We start from the raw sequence: 21,473 nt of genomic DNA, 5'->3' as shown, positions 1-21,473 counted from the left end.
ATAAATTCAGTGTTTCTGTTCAAAATTCTGAATCAGAACTGAGAATGGAGGTGCGAGATGGACTCCCTTTCCACTTTCTATGCTGGACCCACATCATTAAAAAAAAAATTCCTTCCTCCCACTGCTGCTACTCGATTGCCCGAGTTCCTCCAGCAGATTGCTTGTTGCTCCAGATTCCAGCATCTGTAGTCCCTTGCGTCTTGATTAAAAATCTGTATGTGTGAAGAAAGAGGGGAAGAAAGAACAAATGGGAAGTTTACAAGTGTTCCAATGGAGCAAGATAGGAGACCATGGGCAGAAAGATTGAGGGCCACATTAAAAGCTACACTAGACTGGTTGCATCACAACTACAGACTGAAAAGGGGAGTTTTGTAAAATGGTCAACCAATCTGCCTTCAGTTTCTTCACATTTTTATTTCTCAAATTGTGGATGGCTCCTTTGAGGCCAGTATTTATTGCCCATCTTTAAGTGGCCCTAAATGACTAGACAATTTCAGAGGACAATTAAGAGACTAGCACATTGATAAAACTGGGTTGACATATGGGTTAAATCAGGCAGTGACAACAGTTTTTGTTCCTGCATGGACATTGTCACATGAGCCCATTTAATTGTGCAAACATGATCACTAGGACATATACATACACACACATTCCAAATGTACTTAATTGTCAGAATTTAACTACTCAACTCCCACAGTGGGATTTGAAATAATCATCTCTAGATCACTAGTCTTGATCATTTGGATACTAGTCTAGTAAGTTATCTACATTGTCACTACATCTTTCAATTAGAAGTTACAACATAATTAATAACACAATATTCACTGCTTGCCAAGAAAAATAACGTTTCACCAGCAAAATCTGATTATGGCTGTGACTGGTAGGAAACAAAATAAAACAGCAGGTACGACATGAGGAAATCTGCAGATGCTGTAAATTCAAACAACACACAAAATGCTGGTGGAACACAGTTGGCCAGGCAGCATCTATAAGGAGAAGCACTGTCTACGTTTTGGGCTGAGGCCCTTCGTCAGGACTAACTGAAAGGAAAGATAGTAAGAGATTTGAAAGTAGTGGGGGGAGGGGGAAATGCAAAATGATAGAAGACCGGAGGGGGTGGGATGAAGCCAAGAGCTGGAAAGGTGATTGGCGAAAGTGATACAGAGCTGGAGAAGGGAAAGGATCATGGAACAGGAGGCGTCGGGAGAAAGAGGGGAGAGGGGGAAGCACCAGAGGGAGATGGAGAACAGGCAAACAATTAAATATGTCAGGGATGGGGTAAGAAGGGGAAGGGCATTAACAGAAGTTAGAGAAATCAATGTTCATGCCATCAGGTTGGAGGCTACCCAGCCGGTATATAAGGTGTTGTTCCTCCAACCCGAGTTTCGCTGAACACCTACGCTTGGTCCGCCAGAGAAAGCAGGATCTCCCAGTGGCCACACATTTTAATTCCATGTCCCTTTCCCATTCTGATATGTCTATCCATGGCCTCCTCTACTGCCAAGATGAAGCCACACTCAGGTTTCCCCCTCCCCCCACTACTTTCAAATCTCTTACTATCTTTCCGTTCAGTTAGTCCTGACGAAGGGTCTCGGTCCGAAACATCGACAGCGCTTCTCCTTATAGATGCTGCCTGGCCTGCTGTTTTCCACCAGCATTTTGTGTGTGGTGTTTAAAACAGCAGGTACTGCATTTCTGGAATTTCACAGAAAGGGGTTAAGATCAGATTCGATAGGTGACTGAGCAATAGATCTGAGCAATGATTCTTCCCACCGCCCCCCCCCCACAATTGTAGCATCACTTTGGAAATGATGTTGGTTGGCTCACTGAATCTGAAGGGCAGTAGGGTAGAAACTGGAGTCAGGAGAAAGCCGTGAGTGAGGGGGAAGGAGAACAAGCTGTGGAACTGCAAAGGGTTTGGTTGAAGGCCCTGGAAACTAGTGGTAGAGAATTGTTATTCAAAGAAAAAAAAGCAAATTAAAATCACTGATGTGGGAGAAAGCAAAGAAAATGGTACATTGGAATAGAACACATAGAAAATGGAGTAAGAATGAAGGCAGCCAAGGTAAAATTATAGGGCTATTGTTCACTAGCACCTCCAGAAATAAAGATATTGATGTAGGATACAATTAGAGATGGACCATGTTAGGGAGGAAAATGCAAGCAAAGGAAAAGCAATTTGTGGTATCTAAAGTTTTAAAAACACTTCCTTTAAACTATTTGGATGGAGGTCATCAGGTCCTGACTGCCTTTAGTCTCAATAGTTTTCCAAAACATTGGCCTTTGTGATGGGCACTGTTCAAAGTTTACTTCCTATTTGAAGCCAGCCCATCTAATATTTGCAATGTCCCCCAATACAAAATATCAGTTTAAATTATCTCCCATTTCTTTGTTTCCCTAGTCTCACTTTGCAACGTTTTACTCCCAACTATCCTATTCCCCCCCCCCCCCCCATATATTGCCAAACACTTTGATTGACAGTTTTCTCTCAATCTATTTTCTCCCTTCCATTTTAGGTATTTAGTCTTCTGCTGCTGGTTCCTGAAGCATTTCCATTCCTTTTGCCCAGTTCTTTTAGCTTTGGTCAAATACAATGATAGTATTAATAAAAGATATTGTCATTATCACATTGTAATGATCACATGGTAAAATTCCTGATACATTATCAACATACACAAAAGCACTGAGGGACATTACAAAGGTATGACAGAAAAATTGTCCAGGGCGAACTGAGGAATGAGGCTGAAGTTAGTAGATGATCAGTGGCAGATATCCAAACAGCCATCTCAATGCACTGCAGAAATTCATCCCAATCAGAAACAGACTTGATGGTAAAGATGAATCAGAGGTGGTAAAGGAAGATATTAAGCCAAAACCAAAAGCATTGATAGTCAAATATCTGAGAGAAAATAAGCACCATCAAACTGAACAGGCCCAAAGTGCTGAAAGAAAGCAAGGAAGTCAGGGGGGGGGGGGGGCAAATGTGTTAATTGTTCTACACAGATCTAGGGGGCCTTATAATGCACAATCTATCCTCTGGAATGCATCACTTGTGGCTGCTGGCTGGAGCTTCTCCACTTAACTAGGAATTGAAGTGCCATGGACATGTTCTGCCATTTAGAACCAGACACATTTACTATAGACCTCAATACACTGTCTTGCCCCAATGGATCAGATACCCACAGCCTTCAAGGTTAAGGTGGCAGTGGTGTTCACCAGGAAAAGCCAGAGGAATAACGAAAACCCAAAAATAACCATCATAGTGTATATGTTTTAATTACTGATCACCATACATTTAAACATCATTGTCACATTTTCCAACAGACAACGCATGACATTTTAAATTTGTTCATTAAAAGTCACTGCATAATACATTAATACGTCTGTAGAATTTGCTTCAAAGCAGATTTACTTCACACTGCACCCCCCAAGTACAGTGACCAGAGTACAGGGAACTAACCAAGGGCATAGCAAGTTGGTATAGTTTTAGCTGACTGCTGGTCACGGCCATGCACTGGTCACAGGCAGACCTCCTATCCCATACAGAGTGACGTATACAGCAGCAGGAGCAACATGCCGACAGCCCAGAAGGGCATGAAACTCAGCAGTATTCAACAGATTTGGGAAGGGGGCATGTGGGTGAAATCTAAATAATAGATAATAAATTGAATACAGAAGGTATTACATGTTAGGGACAAAATTAGAACTTGCATAGGACTTCATAAACTGCATGAGCAATAAAGAAATACAAAGATACTAGATAACTATGGGATTTTTAAACTTAGAAAGTATGTCCAGTTGTATTCCTTTATATACAAATTGTAACTAATTTCTGAGGTTTGGGAACTGCATCAGTTCATTGTATATCACAGAATACTTCAGTGATTTAAAAATCACTAGTTCCCAACCTGAGAAAAAGACCATGCTTCTGGTTTAAAACTTCCTTTTCCATGTTTTCTTTATGCAGCATCTAGTTTGATCTTCAAGAAAAAAAATATGCACATCAGCTGCCCTGACTGCCAAGTTCTGCTACCAGTCCCTGACAATCCACAAACTGCCCCAACTCTGACAATTAAGCATTCTGTGCCCCTGTCAGTCATTAATGGGGCAAGAAACATTTTATTAAGTGTGAATAAGTGGAACTTTCAATCAGTTCAGAACCATTGACTTTAATTAATGAACAATACTGATAATGTAGGAGAATATTTTAAAAATGCATTTATTACCTTCCCTGGATTGAAATGCATACACAAATTGTGGTACCATTAAAGGTTAAATATTGGTATGCACCATTAACCTTCTATACTTATACTACACTGAAAATTCAAATGCATTACTACAACTCTACAATAGACATAGAGAATGTCCAAGGAAAACTTCAAGTACTGGTTTTTCAATTAATTGAAAGGGGAAGTGTGCATTTTCAGCAGACAGCAAGAACTCATGCACACAGAGGCAAGGTTAATAGTTTTAAAAAACTGAATCCAGCTGAAATAAGAGTTCCAATTCCAACAGCTCATTCATGCACAACAAATCTGTCAAGAGATCAGTTTTCAGCTCAGCATTCTTTGATGCAAAATCTCCATTACAATCCATATATGGAAGCATTCAAGCACAACACATCATTGTTCCCTTTCCGCTGAGATTCCAGGTGGAAGTTACAGCAATGGTGTACATCTTGGCATTGTCTCCAGTAAATCATCATCCTTTAGAGTGCATTAGAGATGCTGCACAGCTGCTGAAATACGAAAGCCTCCATTGAATGGAGGTGTGTTTGCAAGGGAAATAGCTCTATTGGCAATTTCTGCTGAAATGTCAGAGGCATTAAAGAAAGGTAATGCCCAAATAAGGTAAACATCCACAGCAAGCTTAATACGAGGTGATCCAACTAGCAAAAATGTTACTTCTCTCGTTGTCATTCTGGATGGAAGGAAGGTTTTATCAAGCACAATTAACCAGCATTTTAATTACAAAATGATTTCCAGGTTTTACAGAAAATAAATAGTTACATTTGATTTTATCACTCTTATAGCTTACTCTATTTTACAGAGAGGAAATTTCAAACTAATGGCACAGTGAATGACAGCTCCACATGGGAGGTATATTGTACATTGGCTGGCTCAAGACTGTGTACAAGGTAAATTGGTACATACTTTATTTTCAAAAGCCTGAATAGTGAGAACTGGGTCCATATTTACAAAACCTCCCTGGAGGAGCAAAAACACATTTAGAGCAAGTATTAACCTTAATTTTAAAAACTCAAAGATCTACATTCAAGAAAAATGCTCCTTCCAACAAGGTTTGTAAAACACACTGTACCACTAGTTCACACGTCATTTCTCCTATTGAGAACTATTTTTGTTCTGAAGGAAAACCTTTCCCTTTGAACCTGGCCATTTTCATTGTATTCCCACTAATCAATAAATAACACTTCTTGGCATAAATAAGGTATCAAAATAGCAACAAAAAAAATTATTAGATGGTTCTGGATCGAAATTGGGGAGGAGAATGAAAAAAACAAATTCCAAAATAGCATTGCCACCCATCTTTCAACAAAATTACTAGCTATGTTTTTGAAATGATCACTGATTAGAGTTCTGCACTACATGTAAACTCAGTTTAGGCCTTCACAGGGAGCATGTTCACATCTGTTTACCCACTGCCTAATGAAAGGGCAACTGACCAGATCTTACTTTCAATTGGTGCTGGTTTTGTGCTGCGGCTCCTTGGTCATCTGCTGCATTGGACTCACGATTCCAATTGCACCGGTCAATGGACTACAACTTGGGCATGCTCTTGATTAGATAATAGTAAACGGTGTTACTGAAAGAAAAGTACACTTCAATTTTTGGACATTGCCAACAGTCATAAAAAACTAAACTCATTTCAGCCTGCATCAAACTGATGCACCCTACCAAATGCTGCGAGACTGCAACAGTTTTGAAAAATCATTTAGCACCCACACAAGTTATAGAAAGTGCTTAGCTTTTAAAAATTGTTGCTATGTCTTCATGTGTTCTCTTCAGCAAGCCTGTTATAATATTTGAATCAAAATTTTCCCAAAATGCTACTTGACAATAACACTTTCATAATTACCCAAGCTATTATCAGCCTTTTGAATTTTATGATTCCATGCAATGAAAACCATCACAGCACAAACCCTACACAATAGGATTCTTACTGTGGATTCCTGCATTTCCAGAGAATTGAGTACACTCTATGGGAGAGTGAAATCTCAAAGACTGCAAACCATTGTGCCCCCCCATCTAAAACCCCAAGTCCAGCAGAGCTGCAGTTTAAAGATGAATCAATTCCGCAGTTGGTCAAAGAGTAAAACTGAATAATGTCAGCAAATCATGCAACAGCAACATTCAAGAAAATGCATTTGTCATGCAAATTTAGTTGGACATATTGATAATATTTCCCTATTGTAACATTTTAATGCAAGTTATCCCTGCCTCCAAGTTTTTTTTTTAAAAGACAATGTGTTGCTTTGAGCTTAAAACCAATCTTAATTGTAGCAAATTTTACTGTCAGAAAAGGGATAATTCAAACTTATAATAAATGGACCAGAAGAAATTGACAAAATTCAAGGCTCAGAGCCAAGCCAAAGGTTTTTACCCGAAGAAACTGTTAGTTAACATACAGATGCATACACACAAATATATTAACATTTACTGTTGCTGAATTAGACAAATTCCAGAGCTTTAGACTCTTGTGCAATTAAATACAAGTACAATAGGACCCATGGGCCTCTCTGTAGTGACTGGTTCAATTAATGAACACCAGGTGTTCTTCAGGACACCTTTTGCACCCAGAAATTGAGCAAATGCAAATCCTGTCCATGAAGGTAGTTAGACATGGACCAAATCCTTGGCACTACAATGTGCTATTCTCAACTCTGATCAGGAAGAACAGCAATTTTGTGCTTTTTGGAAGAAAATACTTATTCAAGTGCAAATCCCAGACTTGCAATCAAAAGACCAATGTGCTCCCAAAGTACTGAGAAGTGATGGGAGTCCCTTTTTTTTTTTAAAAAGAGAAATTTCCTGCGTTGACATCCGCTCCATCATTCTGAATAGGTCTCGCTGACTCCTCCTCGCCAGGGCCAAGTTGTTCATCAGGGTATGCCATCTTTTCGTTGGCAGCACTGGGATGGTGGGACATACCAATCATAGATATACGAGAGTCTCACTTTTACCTCTTCTTTGCACAGTTTTCCTTCCCTCTGGAGTGTCTGCTGTTTCTCCAGCATATCCTCAATACTTTGCTTGTGCGTCACAATGTACTTGTTGTTGCAGCCACGCGATTTGTACTCTGTGTCAAACCGTGGGTCGTGCAGGCGCTTGACATCAACTGGCGCCAGCCAAGTACCCAATGACACATCCTCACTCTGCCATACCTTCAAATAATCAATGTTAATTCGAATGTAGTGCACCAAGTCAGCAGATAGAACATACCCACCCCCGAGAGCATAAGGCAAATAATAGTCACACAGTACCCAATTGCTCTCCTTCCATTTTCCAGTGGACTTAACTCTTCCTCGTCCAGAGAAGAAACCCCAGTACAGTTTCTTAGGCTCCTTTGCCTTCAGTTCTTCTTTAATGATATCCAACCTAGCAAAAGTGTCATCATCTGCTTTCAGGACAAACTTAAAATCCACATTTTGGTCCACCCATGCATACATGTGAAGAATCTTATTAGTAAGGTTCTCATAGGAGTCCTTCAAGTCTGGGAGCAGCAGTAGATCGTGATGCCGACTGTCTTCCTGCTCCAGGTTTTGAACTTCCTCTGCTGCAAGCCCACTGGTGCCGATGGCAAAGAACGGGAGTATTTCCGGGTCCCGATTGGCCAGCCACGTGCTCCTGATGATGCTCCTCCTCTCGGTATACTTCGGGCCTGTGGTGATCAGCAGTACGAGAAAGGCAGAGAGACCTTTGGCTCTGCTGTGACCCTGATCATCCGCTCGTCTTTCCACGCCATGTGGTAAGCCCGGAGACTTCAATGTCTCTGAGGTGCATTTAGCCAAGTAGAGCAACATCAGTGCAAACAAGGATAGAGTGGCAATACCAAGGGCTGTTTTGTGACGACAGAAAAGTCGAGCTAGATTCATTGTGAAGGTGTTTGGATCTCTGGAGTGCTTTCAGCTACAGGGAGGAAAAAAAAGGTGATTTAATAACAGGAAAAACATGATTGTTCCATATTATCAGTGTTTCTTTTTGTTACTAACCTTTTATAGCAAACACACAGCTTTTAACATAGTCTCTTAGTAATTGCTCTGAAGATAATTACTTGTTGCCAAATTAACCTTTTTAGTATCAGCTTATATACAAAACATCACTAAAAGTTAGCCAAAGGGACGGGGAAATAAAACACTGAGAAATTGACTAAATAACCTTGTTCACAATTTGTAAAACAAGTGTTCTTAGAAACCTGAAATTGTCTGACAGTTTATCATTTTGAATTGTTAATTTACAATTAGACATTTAACAGTTTTGGAAGAAATTGTTGCATAAAAATCTAAGAAACAGGAGGAGTACAAGTAGACCAATTAGCTCTCAATTTGGTTTCATCAATTAATAAAATCCTCAACTTCAATACCATCTTCCTGCTCTCACCCTGTGATTCCCACTGGTGTTTAAAGGCCTGTCAATCTCACCTTCATAGCAGTTTGGGATAGAGGATTCCACAGATTCAGGGTCTTCAGAGAAATTCCTCTTGCCTTTTCTGCCTGTATACAAATGCATGCACATCCATATCTAAACTATGTAAAATTTAATCAGAACTTCCCCATTTAATACTCACTAAAAAATGTCATTCAGGTAAAGATAGAATACAAAAGCTAGCCAATGATATGGAAAAAGATACGGAAGGAGTCCTGACGAAGGGTCTCGGCCCGAAACACCGACTGCACATTTCAACGGATGCTGCCCAACCTGCTGAGTTCATCCAGCTTTCGTACATGTTGATTTGACCACAGCATCTGCAGTGTACTTTGTGTTTAAGATACTAAAAGTTTCTTCAGACACAAAGTGTAAAAGACAGGTGAGAGGTGTTATCAAACCACTGGAAAATGATGCTGGAGTAGTAATGGGAGAACAAGGAAATGGTAGACAAACTGAGCAAGTCTTTTGCATCAGTCTTCATTGTGGAAGATACTAGCAGGAATGTGGAAGTTCCAGGTGCCCGTATCATTAAGTGTGTGAAGTTGCCATTTCTAGAAAAGGTTCATGGGAGATTTAAAGATCTGCAGGTAAATAAGTTACCTCGATGAGATGGTGTACACACCAAGGTTCTGAGAAAGGTGGCTGAAGAGATTGTGGAGGCATTAGTAATGATCTTTGAAGAATCACTAAGTTCTGGAATGGTTCCAGAAGAACTAGAATATTGCAAAAGTCACTCCACTCTTCAAGAAGGGAGAGGGGCAGAAGAAAGGAAACTCTAGGCCAGTTAGTCTGACCTCAGTGGTTGGAGAGTCAATTATTAAGGATGAGGTCTCACGATACTGGGACACATGATAAACTGGGCCGCAGTCAGCATGATTTCTTCAAGGGAAAATCTTGCCTGACAAATCTGTTGGAATTCATTGATGAAACAAGCAGGATAGACAAAGGAGAATTGGTTGCTGATGTGTACTTGGATTTTCGTAAGGCCTTTGACAAGGTGTCACACACACAAGGCTGCTTAACAAGCTATGAGCCCATGGTATTACAGAAAAGATTCTAGAGGCTACAGAAGGACTTAGAATAGGAGAATGGGCAAAGAAATGGCAGATAGAGTAGTGTCAGGAAGTGTATGGTCATGCACTTTGGTAGAAAGAAAAGGTTAGACCATGTTATGAATGGAGAAAGTAAAAAAAAAAAACAGGCACAAAAAGGTTAATTTGAAAGTTGAGTCTGTAGTGAGGAAGGCCAATGCAATATAGGTAGTCCCAGAGTTACGAACGTCCAACTTATGAACAACTCGTACTTATGAACCGAGGAAGGAGAATGTCGTCCGCCATTTTAAGTTGGATCGCGACACCATATGCCATTTTAAATCATTGCCGTTGACACTGTGTTGGGTGTTAACTTTGTATTTGGTTTAAATTTTTCTTAGTAAGATTCACCCTGACCCCCCCCCCCCATTCCGGTCAGCTGGTGGCGCAGTGAGATCAGCGCCGGGCTCAAGAACAGAGGTTCCCGAGTTCAATTTAGTGACAGACTGCTCCCATGCCAGGTTGATGTCGAGCTTGCAACTCAATGTCAAGCTCGCAACTCAACCTCGTTAAAAAAAAACCTGCCACCGCCAGTTTAAATTGCCACGTGGAATATTGTGGAGGATCAAATATCCAAACCCAGCACAGCCTCCACTTGTCCCATTTAGCCTGTCTCAGTGCGGTGGAGTTTAGGACCTGGGGAATTCAGTGTGGTGGTCCTTAGGACCCAGCGGACCTCGGGAAACAGTGCAGCTTGGGACCCACCGCCCGCAGTATTTCTGTTCCATTGACGGGAAGCAATCACGACTGAAAATAAGGTGGAAATAATAAAACATTTGGAAAGTGGTGAAACGCCGTCGGTCATTGGAAAAGTGTTAGGCTACAGTCGGTCAACGATTGGAACAATTTTAAAGGATAACAGATAAAGTGAGAATAATGGAGAATGTGAAATGCCCTGCCCTGATGAAAGCTACAATTATTACTAAGCAACGCAGTGGTTTAATTATTGGAATACATATGTTTCTTAAGTGTTTTATATGCATAGAAAGGTAAAATATACCATATACCAAGACAAACGTTTTACTAACTGATGCTAAATAATACCAGATGTACTTGTTCTGTTGTATGTACAAATCTGACTTAAAGACGAACTCAGGAACGGAACTCATACGTAACCTGGGGACTGCCTGTATTAGCATTCATTTCAGAGGACTAGAATATAAAAGCAATGTAATGTTAGACTTTATAAGCACTGGCGAGGTCTCACTTGGAGTATTGAGAGCAGCTTCGGGCCCATTATCACTGAAACTGGAGAGAGTTCAAAGGAAGTTCATGAAAATGATTTCAGGATTGAATGGTTTGTCATATGACAAGTGATGGCTCCAGGCCTGTATTCACTAGAATCCAGAAGAATGTGGGTGACCTTATTGAAACCTATTGATTGGTGAAAGGCCTTGTTAGAGTGGATGTGGAGGATGTTTCCTATGGTGGGAGAGTCTAAGACCAGGTGATAAAGCCTCAGAATAGAGGGTGTCCTTTTAGAACAGATGAGGGGGCATTTCTTTTGCCAGAGAGTGGCAAATCTGAGGAATGTGTTTGCACAGTTAGCTGCAGAGATGACGTTTATGCATATTTTAGACAGTGGTTGATATATTCTTGATCAGTCAGGACATAAAGGGATACAGGAAAAAGGCAGGAGATTGGAGCTAACAGAAAAATTGGATCAGCCATGATGAATTGGCAGGGCAGATTTGATCGGCCAAATGGACCAAGTCTGCTTCTACATCTTATGTTCTACTTAAGCCAACTTTGTTAGCTTCCTAATCATCTGTTCTGTATGCCAACATTTCAAGTACTAGAACCTCCAGATCTTTGTACTGCAACATTTTTTCTAATCTCACTCCAATTAATAATCCACTTTTTATTTCTTCCTCAAAGTAGATTAAATATTTTCCTGCATTATAATCTGTCATCTTCATTTCTACTGACTTGCCCTTGGCTGTCTGCTTGCTTCCTCCTCACAACCTGCCAATCTACTCATTGCATCGTCAACTAATTTGTCCACAGTAGGCTGCCACTTGATCCATGTTATTAACACAAGTCTGAAGTTGCCACATTGGCCCCATCAGCCATTTGAGAACATACAAAAATCAAAATGGATCTCGTCCTCAACTTTAGCGGGCTGACTTGAAATTAAAAGATTGTAAATAATCAGAGTTATTATTATCGTCTGCACATGACAGACCCCGGGCTGGTCCCATTCGTCTATGTTTGGCCCATATCCTATTCATGCAGGTACAGTATATGAAGATGTCTACATGTCTTTTAAAAGTTGTAAATGTATCTGCCTCTACCACTTCCTCTAGCAGCTTGCTCCAACACTCACCACCCTGCTGAGAAAAATCTTGCCCCTTAGGGCCTCTTTAAATATTTCCCGTCATCTTACACTTTTGCCCTCCAGATTTATTCTACCCTGCCTTTGGCAGACTGATCAGCTACTTCTTCGAGAGATGTCTACCCTGAAGTTTAAATCTTCTCTGCAACAGGAGTTCAGTGAAACTGTCTCTCACCGTTTTCCCCTCTGTGCTGGTATCTTCCCCCTTCTTTCTTCAGTCTGGTCTTGGCCTGAAACATTGACCGTTCATCTATTTCCATAGATGCTGCCTGACTGGCAGTGTGTGTGTTGCTTTGAATTTCTAGCATCTGCATACCTTCTCACATTTATGATCTACTTTATCTCTGCCCTTCATGGTTTTTAAACACCTCTATCAGATCAATGCCAACTCTTCTTCAGTCTACAAAAAACCATCTCCGTGGTAACCTTATTATCCACCTTCTATTTGCTCCCCTACTCCATCTTCTCTCTCTGCAATTTTACGTCATCCTTTGCTAGTTTAAAAAAGTATCCTAATTCTCTAGTCAACCATTAGTCTGACCAAGAGAGAACACCATTTTAATTTTATACCATACTCAATTTCCTTTGTTAGCCACAGTCAGTGTAACTTTCTCTTATGGAAAGTTTCTTCCTCAACTGAATATCTTTGTTGGGAATTACAAATATCTGCCATCTCATCCCTTAACAATCTACTTTAGTCAACTCTGTCCTCATACCACTGTAATTGCCTTTATTTAAATTAGAACTCAATCTTCAGACACAGGTTTCACACTCTGAAACTGAATTTGAAATTCCACTGTGGTATAATCATTTTTTCCTTGGGGGATTCTTTATGAAGAAATCAATTAACCATATTTCAATGCCAAAGCTAAAATAGTCTGCTCACTGAGTTCCCCAGTGTTACTTTCAGAAATCATTCTTTGAATGTGTGGAAAGCTACTACTGCCAATTTCATTTTGCCAATTTATATAGTTAGCATCTCTTTGATTGCAGTACTTTTTGACAAGCCCAACATCTTGATTTATAGTGTGCCCTTCAGTATAGGTACTGTTCCGAGGCTATTATACTACATTTCTGACTAATTTTTTTAAACTCCACCCCAAGCTGCTTATTGGACTTGTTATTCAAATCATCAAGATTACTGGAACAAGGCACAGGACTACAAAGCCAAGTATGTGATAATAATAATGTTGATTAGCCCAACTGGGAATTCAGTGGGGATGGATTACCGGTAAATCACCTTTACCAAACAGATTACAATAAACTGGAAAATAACTCCAAAACCCTGGGTAAAGAAGCCATTAATCTTTTGCAGTCAGCATGGAATTAGAGTTGACATATTGACTAAGATTAGAAATGTTGGCAGGTGTGTGGAATGAGTGGTTAATTACTAGCCAAGCAAATCTTTTTAAAAATAAACTGGATCAACATTTGCTGAGAATAACCATCAGGATCAAAGACTATGTGGGACAATGTTTGACCAAATGTTTTTTCTTTATTGCATCCATCTTCAAATGCACCCAGATGAACGTCACTCTGAATGATATTTAAGGGGCTACACCCATTGTATGGTTGCTTCCATTATCTTGGCAAAAGAATGAGAAATTGATTTTAGGATATTTTGTGCTACCTCTGATTTCCTGATTAATGTGAAGGACCTGCAAGCTTTAATTAACAGGCAGTTCTCCCCCCACCCCCCCCCCCCTCCCAGGAAGCTTCCCAAGGAAATGTGGAAATAAGACTGCGTTGCACTTATAAACACATCATCTCCCATAGTCACAGGATACCAACAGACATTTACAGCCAACAAACATCTTCTGAAATCCCTGCTGTAACAGAGCAAACACTGGAGTTTCAAATCACCCTGTTCAGCTAATCTGCCAATGCAAAAGGCCATTTTAACACAAATGAAAATAGATTCTCAGTTTGTTAGAGCACCAAGAATTTACTGACATGATAAAAATAGATCACTGCACAAATCCACAATGAACTGGAGAGGAGGCAGGGTCTCAGTGAGTGAGAGTGTTTTATGAAAGGGTTCAATGATATGTTGTGGTTACCTGACCGTGCCATGAGGATGCCTGTGATCAGGTTCGTGGGTACATAACCTATCACTACCAATGAAGGACATGAAGCAAAGACACGGAAAGATCCCAAATGCCAATTGCACATGACAAGGTGATGAGCTCAATGCCTTTGCCACCTTGTTTGTTAGCAGCTGGAAAAGGGGCAGCCTTTATCTGGATTTCTTCCCCCTCATGTATAACGGCGGGGGGGGGGGGGGGGGGTGCGGAAGAATGTTACTCCAACCCCAACCTGATACTCGGACCAGTTTCAGAGATTGAATAGAATCTGGAAGGGAAATACGAGACAAAAGGAACAGTAATCTGGAAAGGGACAAAAATCATTTCACTTTGTTTTTAAAATCAGGCTTGTATGCATATGAACTATTAACATTTGTATCTGTAAACTATTCCATCCTACATTTACATGGTCACAATGATCACCGTAACAGAAGTCAAACAAATGCTACCATGGTCACCTTAAATAGATTAGCCTAGATCATTAAATACTGATAAAAACCTCACTGATCTCATCTCTTTTCAAATGAAAAGTTTGCACCTATTCCAGAATATGCATAGGTTAGATATTGAGTCAACATCGCTAAAATTGATAAAAGTCCATGACAAGAGGGACACTAATTAAATCAGAACATTTCCACAGCAACATTAGGAAATCCTTTCAGAATTTATGTACAGCAGTCGGCTATTATTGCATTTCCAGCTTGCTGCTCATGACAATTAATACAGTCATGAAAAGAATGACCTCACTAGTCACATCACTGCTAGACTGATGAGCAGAGTGGTTCAGATGCTGAATTTTTCAGCTACACTGCACAAGAACATAGTGATTAAATGTGATCTGATCTGGTAATCCAATACCAAAACACAAGGTTATAACAGTCTTCAGAGCAGCTAAACATCTGTATTCCATGCAGCAGTCACATTATTCAATACAGCACATCACCAAATGCGAGACAGTGGTTGCACTTGCTTCAGCAAGTCGTATTTCACAGTAGATCAGAGGCACTAAGCAAAGTATCTACCAGGACTGGAAGCAAGTGACATTTCTGATGTATGAAGCTTAGCTCAGGGTCAAATGGGATATCAAGACTACTCAGGCCATTCAACAGCAGAGGGACCAGGAAAAAGGACAGTATCAGTGTTTGGTATAGGGTCTGAAGCAGATACTACTTACCAGATATACAGTTTGAGAGCAATGATGTGGAGGAATGATAGATGCATTTGGGGAGGCAGTGAAGATGAAGGCCATCTTGTACACATAGAACCTAACATTATACTCTTGGGTGAATAAGGAAGCACAAGATTCCTTGAAGATTGAGGGGAAAGAGGAATGCCACATAGCAAGATAGCCTAGCTACCAGCATGGACATTTCCAGAAAATTAATGGAGAGGGGCTTCTGAGGTTGGTACTGTTACAGTAGAGGTGAGGACAGACAAGGGGAAGTTTTGCACCAAAGGCAGAGGACTTTTTTTGTACTAACTTCAACTGGGACAGCTTCAGTGCTCAGATGGAGCAGAATATGACTGGAGATTCAAAAACACAGCGGTTTTTGATTCCAGTGAAAGATGCTGAAAGATTTGGCAGCAAGGACAGAAAGGTTGTGCATGTTAGAACACACCCAACACTGCACTCTCCAGATTATTATTTCTGAATATTCCCAAACAGCATTGAGCTGTGCTGTATGAAATACATTAATAAATCCTACTGAATACATTAATCTAGACTACTGCCTAATTCTCTAAAATCTAAAATAAAAGCAGGAAATTCTGGAAATATTCAGGGAGGTTAGAATGGATCTGTGGAAACAGAATTAATGTCAGACCGAAGTATTTCCAGCATTTATGTTTTTATTTTCGATTCCAGCATTTGCAGTTGTTTTTTTTGGTTTAAATTTCTCTTTTCTCTGGTAAGGAAGGACAAAGAGGTCAATGGGAGTAGGCAGGTTAAATAGTTTGGCATGAACTAGATGGGCCAAAGGGCCTATTTCTAGGCAGTACTTTGCTATGACTGACAGGTATTGCACCAAATGCAGAGGCTCCTTTCCTTTGCATGTCATTGTTTGTCCATCTGTGTGTAGTTTAAAAAAAAATAATTCTACTGCATTTCTTCGTGCCTACGATGAATGCCCCCGTGAAAATGAAATTAATCTTCAAGTAGCATATGGTAACATATGATAAATTTATTATCAAATATTATATAAATTTATGTTTGAACTTTGAAAGCCATTGATTTTCTTGCCTGGAGGTCTCATCTCACGGTATCAAGGGCGAGTTTTGTAGAAAGGGCTAATATTGGGCCCTAAGGAGGGATTAGGAGTAGGCCCCAAGGCAAAATGTTGAGGAAACAGGAAAGCAAGGGGAAATTTGGCCAAGGCAGAGGTTGCCAAGCTTCATTTTATGCCATACAGCAATGTCATTAAGCAAGGGATCCACAGACATCACACATTGGGAACCCTGAGTTAAGGTTTGATTTGGTGGCCTGGACAAGTTATGGACTCGATAGAGGAAAGTTCAATGTCTCACTGACAAAATGGTCTATGTCATACATTGCTGGATGAGAAGATAAAACAAAGATAGGCTCAGGGACACTGGAACGCAAAGACCTCTGGAATTATCTTTGCTACCTGAGACAACTGTGACATAGTAAAATACTTTGCCAGAGGAGAACATGGCCAATGCTTGATGTGAACCTGACCATATCTAGACATGGAACAACAGAGTGCAAACACAAGGTTCATGGAAGATGGCACCTTTCAGAACTTCAGAGCCACAGTGGAAATCTCACAACGATAAGCCAGAGGCAGGAGAGAATGTTGGATAAGATGGAGAGAGTGAGGAAGCAAATTAGAAATGTAATAAACAGAAGCCGGGTTTGAATTCTTTAGAGAAAGCTTATTCTCTGGAAGACAAGGAACAAGTTAAAGGGATTCTGAGAATTTGCTGCTGCTGAGTAAAACAGTCTGATTAGAGGGACCATTTGAGATTACATGGCTGGGGAAATGTGGTTTAATATGACAACTGTGTGTCTGGTGGGAGAAACATCCTCAGACGGTGTTGGTCGCTGATGAAAACATCACATTTCACTATGTTTTGATGTACATATGACAAATAAAGCTGATTTTTGATTTCTTTATTTAAGAAATACAAATATCAGAAATGGGACAGAATTTCTGCATGAGACCTTGGGAGGAAAGGAAGACATTTGAAAGACAAACTGGGTGGGAAGACGACGGCTTGGTGAAAGCGAAGAATGAAGCTCAAGGCAGATGTGAACAGGTGGAACAAGGCAGGGATTCAGGATTACTCTGGTCTTATAACATTATTATACACTGCAATGGTAAATTAATGAATTTACTATTCTTAAAAGAGATTTAGCCAGCACACTATTCAAGATATTGGTCTTCACTTCACTGAAGTATTAAGATACAGTTTAGATTGTGACAAAATACTCTTTGCTAGTCAGGATTAGAATATAATAAATAGAAGCAGTCAACAGTATAACCCTCTGCACTGTTCAAAATTATCAGGGCTGATCTGTTGCTTCCTGTATTAGCCCGACAATCCTTAATGCCAAATCTGCTCTGACCTCTGTCTTAAATATACCCAGTGGCCAAGTCTCCACACCTCCAAAGAATCATCACCTGCTAGAGTCCAGTTCCAATATTCAAACAGCTCTTACACCATTTAGGACACAACAGCCTGTTTGATCGGAATGTCAGATAGCATCTTAGCCATCATGTGTACCATCTACAAGTACTGCAGTAAGTTAGTGAGGCTGCTTTAAACCCCCCCCCCCCCCACAACCACCACCCCCCCCCCAGTAGGTCAAGGGCAGCAAGAGTATAGGAACATCATCCTAACTTGTAAATCTATCACTATTCTTTCATCACTGCTTGTTTTAAACACACGAATTTCAAACTGATTAACACTGTAGAAACACTTCACTCGAAGACCACCACAGTTCATTGTAGTGACTACCACCTTGTGTTAAGGGTAATTAAACATGGGAAGCAAACAACTGGTCCTGTTGATACAGCTTATAATTTAATAAAAATTCATAATGCAGTACTTAAGGCAACGTGATATTATTTAGAATAATGTAATATTCATCAGGACAATGCAGTTATTAAAGTAAGTGAGGCATCATTTCAAGCAATGCAGTATTATACAACTAGGATATTGCAATATTATTAATTGGGCTGTTAAATAATGTTTACAGTAATGCAGTATAAGCATTTAAGACATTATTATTCATGACAGCACAATAGTGCAGTATTAATACCAAGGCTGCAAATTTCAATATTATTGTCCTTGTCAACACGGAATTGTCTGTTCTGCTGAAACGAAGGCAATACTTCACCTTGCTCACCGCTCCATTGATTCCTGACCGAGTGAGGCCGGCGACAACCCCGCGGAAGTCCAAGCGGCTCCGTCCTGCGCTTTTCCCGGCAGCGGCTGCCACCTCCTGGGCCCCAACCCCTGAAGAAGGACGCGACGAGCACCCGGCAGCATCCCCGCAGCAGGCAGCGGCCCAGTGACGTGGCACCACCCCTCGGCCCTCCCTCCCACCCCAGGCCCCGCCCCCTTTCCCCAGGAGGAAAGCTCGCGGGGCTCAGCGGCTCCCCTAGCGGCCGGGAGGACTCGCAGAGAGCGCAGAGGCTGGTTCGGTTCCCCTGGTGACCGGGAGGACCGGGCAGGACATCACACGGACAGGACGGGAGAAATCGCCTAACCAACCAAGTAGCATCAACAGGGAAGGGGAGAGAAAAAAAAAACAATCGTCTCTTCGATCTGAGCACCTTTCAACAGAAGTAGAAGACAAACATGCAAAAAGGGGGATGGCGGGGCCTGTTGTATGACTGTCTCATACATAGGCCCTTCAACTCATGTTCAGTCCTTCAGCCACTATTACCAATTCCGACAACAACACACACAAAATGCTGGTGTGTGTTGTTGTTTGAATTTCCAGCATCTGCAGATTTCCTCGTGATTACCAATTCCAATCTCATTTTCCATCAATTCATCCGTAACTTTGGTAATTCATGTGGAAATGTTTAAGAGTCCCTCCCTCCACTACCACTTCAAGTAATGTTTCAGATTCCATCCGTGTGCAAAAATTCTTTTTCAGATCCCTTCTAAATCTCCTACTGTTAACTTACATCAACATCCTCTGGTTTAAAAAACCTCACCATTGGTTAAATGTTTCTTACTAGCCACCTATGTCCCTCATGACTTTTACATACCTTTCAGGTTCCCTCCTCAGCCACTCATGCTTGAAGGAATGCACACCTAACTCCTCAGTGTCACAGAACTGAACCAGTTCATCACAGGTAACATAGCAAACTTCCTCTGGGCTTTTTTTTTAATCAAATGCAATTGCACAGTGGCCATTTTATTAGGTACACCTGGACACTTGCTCATTAATGCAAGTATCTTATCAACCAATCATGCTGCAGCAACTCAATCAGAATCAGATTTAATATCACCAGCATAGATTGTGAAATTTGTTAACTTTACAGCAGCGGTGCAGTGCAATACAGAATAATAGAAAACGATGCTCTCCACAGTACGTCTGGAGAAATTTTCACAAAACACACAAAATGCTGGAGGAACTCAACAGGCCAGGTAGCATCGATAGAAAAAAGTGCAGTCGATGTTTCAGCCCGAGAACCTTCAGCAGAACTGGAGAAAAAAATAGATGAGGGGTATATTTAAAAGGTGGGGTGGGGGAGAGAGAAACACAAGGTGATAGGAGCATCTGGGAGGGGGAGGGATGAAGTAAAGAGCTGGGTCGTAGATTGATGAAGGAAATCAGGGCTGGAGAAGAGGGAGTCTGATAGGAGAGGACAGAAGGCCATGGAAGAAAGAAAAGGGGGGAGGAGCACCAGAGGGAGGTGATGGGCTGGAATGGGGATGGGGAATGATGAAGGTGGGGGGGGGGGGCATTACTGAAAGTTTGAGGAATCGATGTTCATCCCATCAGGTTGGAGGCTACTCAGACAGAATATCAGGTGTTGTTCCTCCAATCTGAGTGGCTTCATTGAGGCGGTAGAAGAGGCTATGGACTGACATGTTGGAATGGGAATGGGATGTGGAATTAAAACTGGTGAGATTTTTGAGTGTTTCAGGTGACATACCAGATCTCCTCAAATTCCTCATGAAATATAGCCACTGTCGTGCCTTCTTTGTAGCTGCATTGATATAAACAAGAGAAAATCTGCAGATGCTGGAAATCCAAGCAACACACACAAAATGCTGGGGGAACTTAAGCAGGCCGGGCAGAGTACAGTTGACGTTTTGGGCTGAGACCCTTCGTCAGGACTGGAAATAAAGATGAGGAGTCAGAGTAAGAAAGTGGGGGGGGGGGGGAGGAGGGAGAACCACAAGGGACAGGTGAAACTGGGGGGGGGGCACCTATCACCTCTCAGTCCCGGTTTCACCTTTCCCTTGTGGTTCTTCTTCCCCTCCCACCACTTTCTTATTCTGACTCCTCGCCTTTTTTTCCCAGTCCTGATGAAGGGTCTCGGCTTGAAACGTCGACTGTACTCTTTTCCATAGATGCTGCCTGGCCTGTTGAGTTCCTCCAGCATTTTGTGTGTGTACGCAGCATTGATATGTTGGGTCCAGGTTAGATTCTCAAAGATATTGACGACTAAACTTGAAGTTGCTCGTTCTTTCCACTTCTGATCCCTCTATGAGGACTGGTGTGTGTTCCCTTGTCTTACCCTTCCTGAAGTCCACAGTCGGTTCTTTGGTCTTCTGATATTGAGTGCAAGGTCATTGCTACGAAACCACTCAACTAGCTACAACTCAGTGCCTTGTAAAAGTAATCAGCCACCAACCCTTTGTTCACATAAATGTGTGTTACAATCAGGGATTTTGATCAATTTAATTGAGAAATTTGGCTTGTGAATCACATGCTGTTTTTTCACAGTAGAGCCCAAAAAACGGGATATTGTAAAGAATGAAAAACTAAAAATTCAAAAACTGAAATGTTACTAGTTCAAAAGTATTCATCCCCCTTTGCTCAGCACTTCGTTGAGCCACCTCTTGCAGCTATTACAACCAGTAGTCTTTTTGGATAAGTCTCTATTAGCTTTGCACAACATGATGGAGCAAGATTTTCCCATTCCTCCTTGCAAAATTGCTCAAGCTGTGTCGGATTAGTTGGAGAGTGAGAGTGAACAGCAATCTTGAGGTCTTGCCAGGGATGTTTGACTGTGCTAAGGCCAATAATTTTCTTCATTTCAAGCCACTTCATGGTTTCTCAGATGGTGTGCTTTGGACTGTTGTCCTG

At 41.1% G+C, this 21,473-nt stretch overlaps 1 protein-coding gene across 2 annotated transcripts; it reads right to left on the bottom strand.

The window, feature by feature from the left end:
• Window positions 1-3,251: 3,251 nt before the first annotated feature.
• On the bottom strand, window positions 3,252-19,530 carry b3galt6 (UDP-Gal:betaGal beta 1,3-galactosyltransferase polypeptide 6). 2 transcript variants are annotated; one of them, XM_073031915.1, is made up of 2 exons: window positions 19,420-19,530; window positions 3,252-8,147 (listed from the first exon to the last, which is right to left on the bottom strand). In XM_073031915.1, the coding sequence occupies exon 2, from the start codon at window positions 8,111-8,113 to the stop codon at window positions 7,121-7,123; it is 993 nt and encodes a 330-aa protein (XP_072888016.1). In that variant the 5' UTR covers window positions 8,114-8,147; window positions 19,420-19,530; the 3' UTR covers window positions 3,252-7,120. The 2 variants fall into 2 exon arrangements, with proteins under 2 accessions (XP_072888016.1, XP_072888015.1); XM_073031914.1 differs by lacking the exon at window positions 19,420-19,530 and adding an exon at window positions 18,537-18,714.
• Between the last annotated feature and the right edge of the window lie 1,943 nt (window positions 19,531-21,473).

The sequence above is a fragment of the Hemitrygon akajei genome, chromosome 29, assembly GCF_048418815.1.
Source record: "Hemitrygon akajei chromosome 29, sHemAka1.3, whole genome shotgun sequence".
Classification (NCBI taxonomy): domain Eukaryota; kingdom Metazoa; phylum Chordata; class Chondrichthyes; order Myliobatiformes; family Dasyatidae; genus Hemitrygon; species Hemitrygon akajei.
The sequence above is the reverse complement of the archived record's forward strand: the minus strand, read 5'-3'. Positions and strand labels throughout refer to the sequence as shown.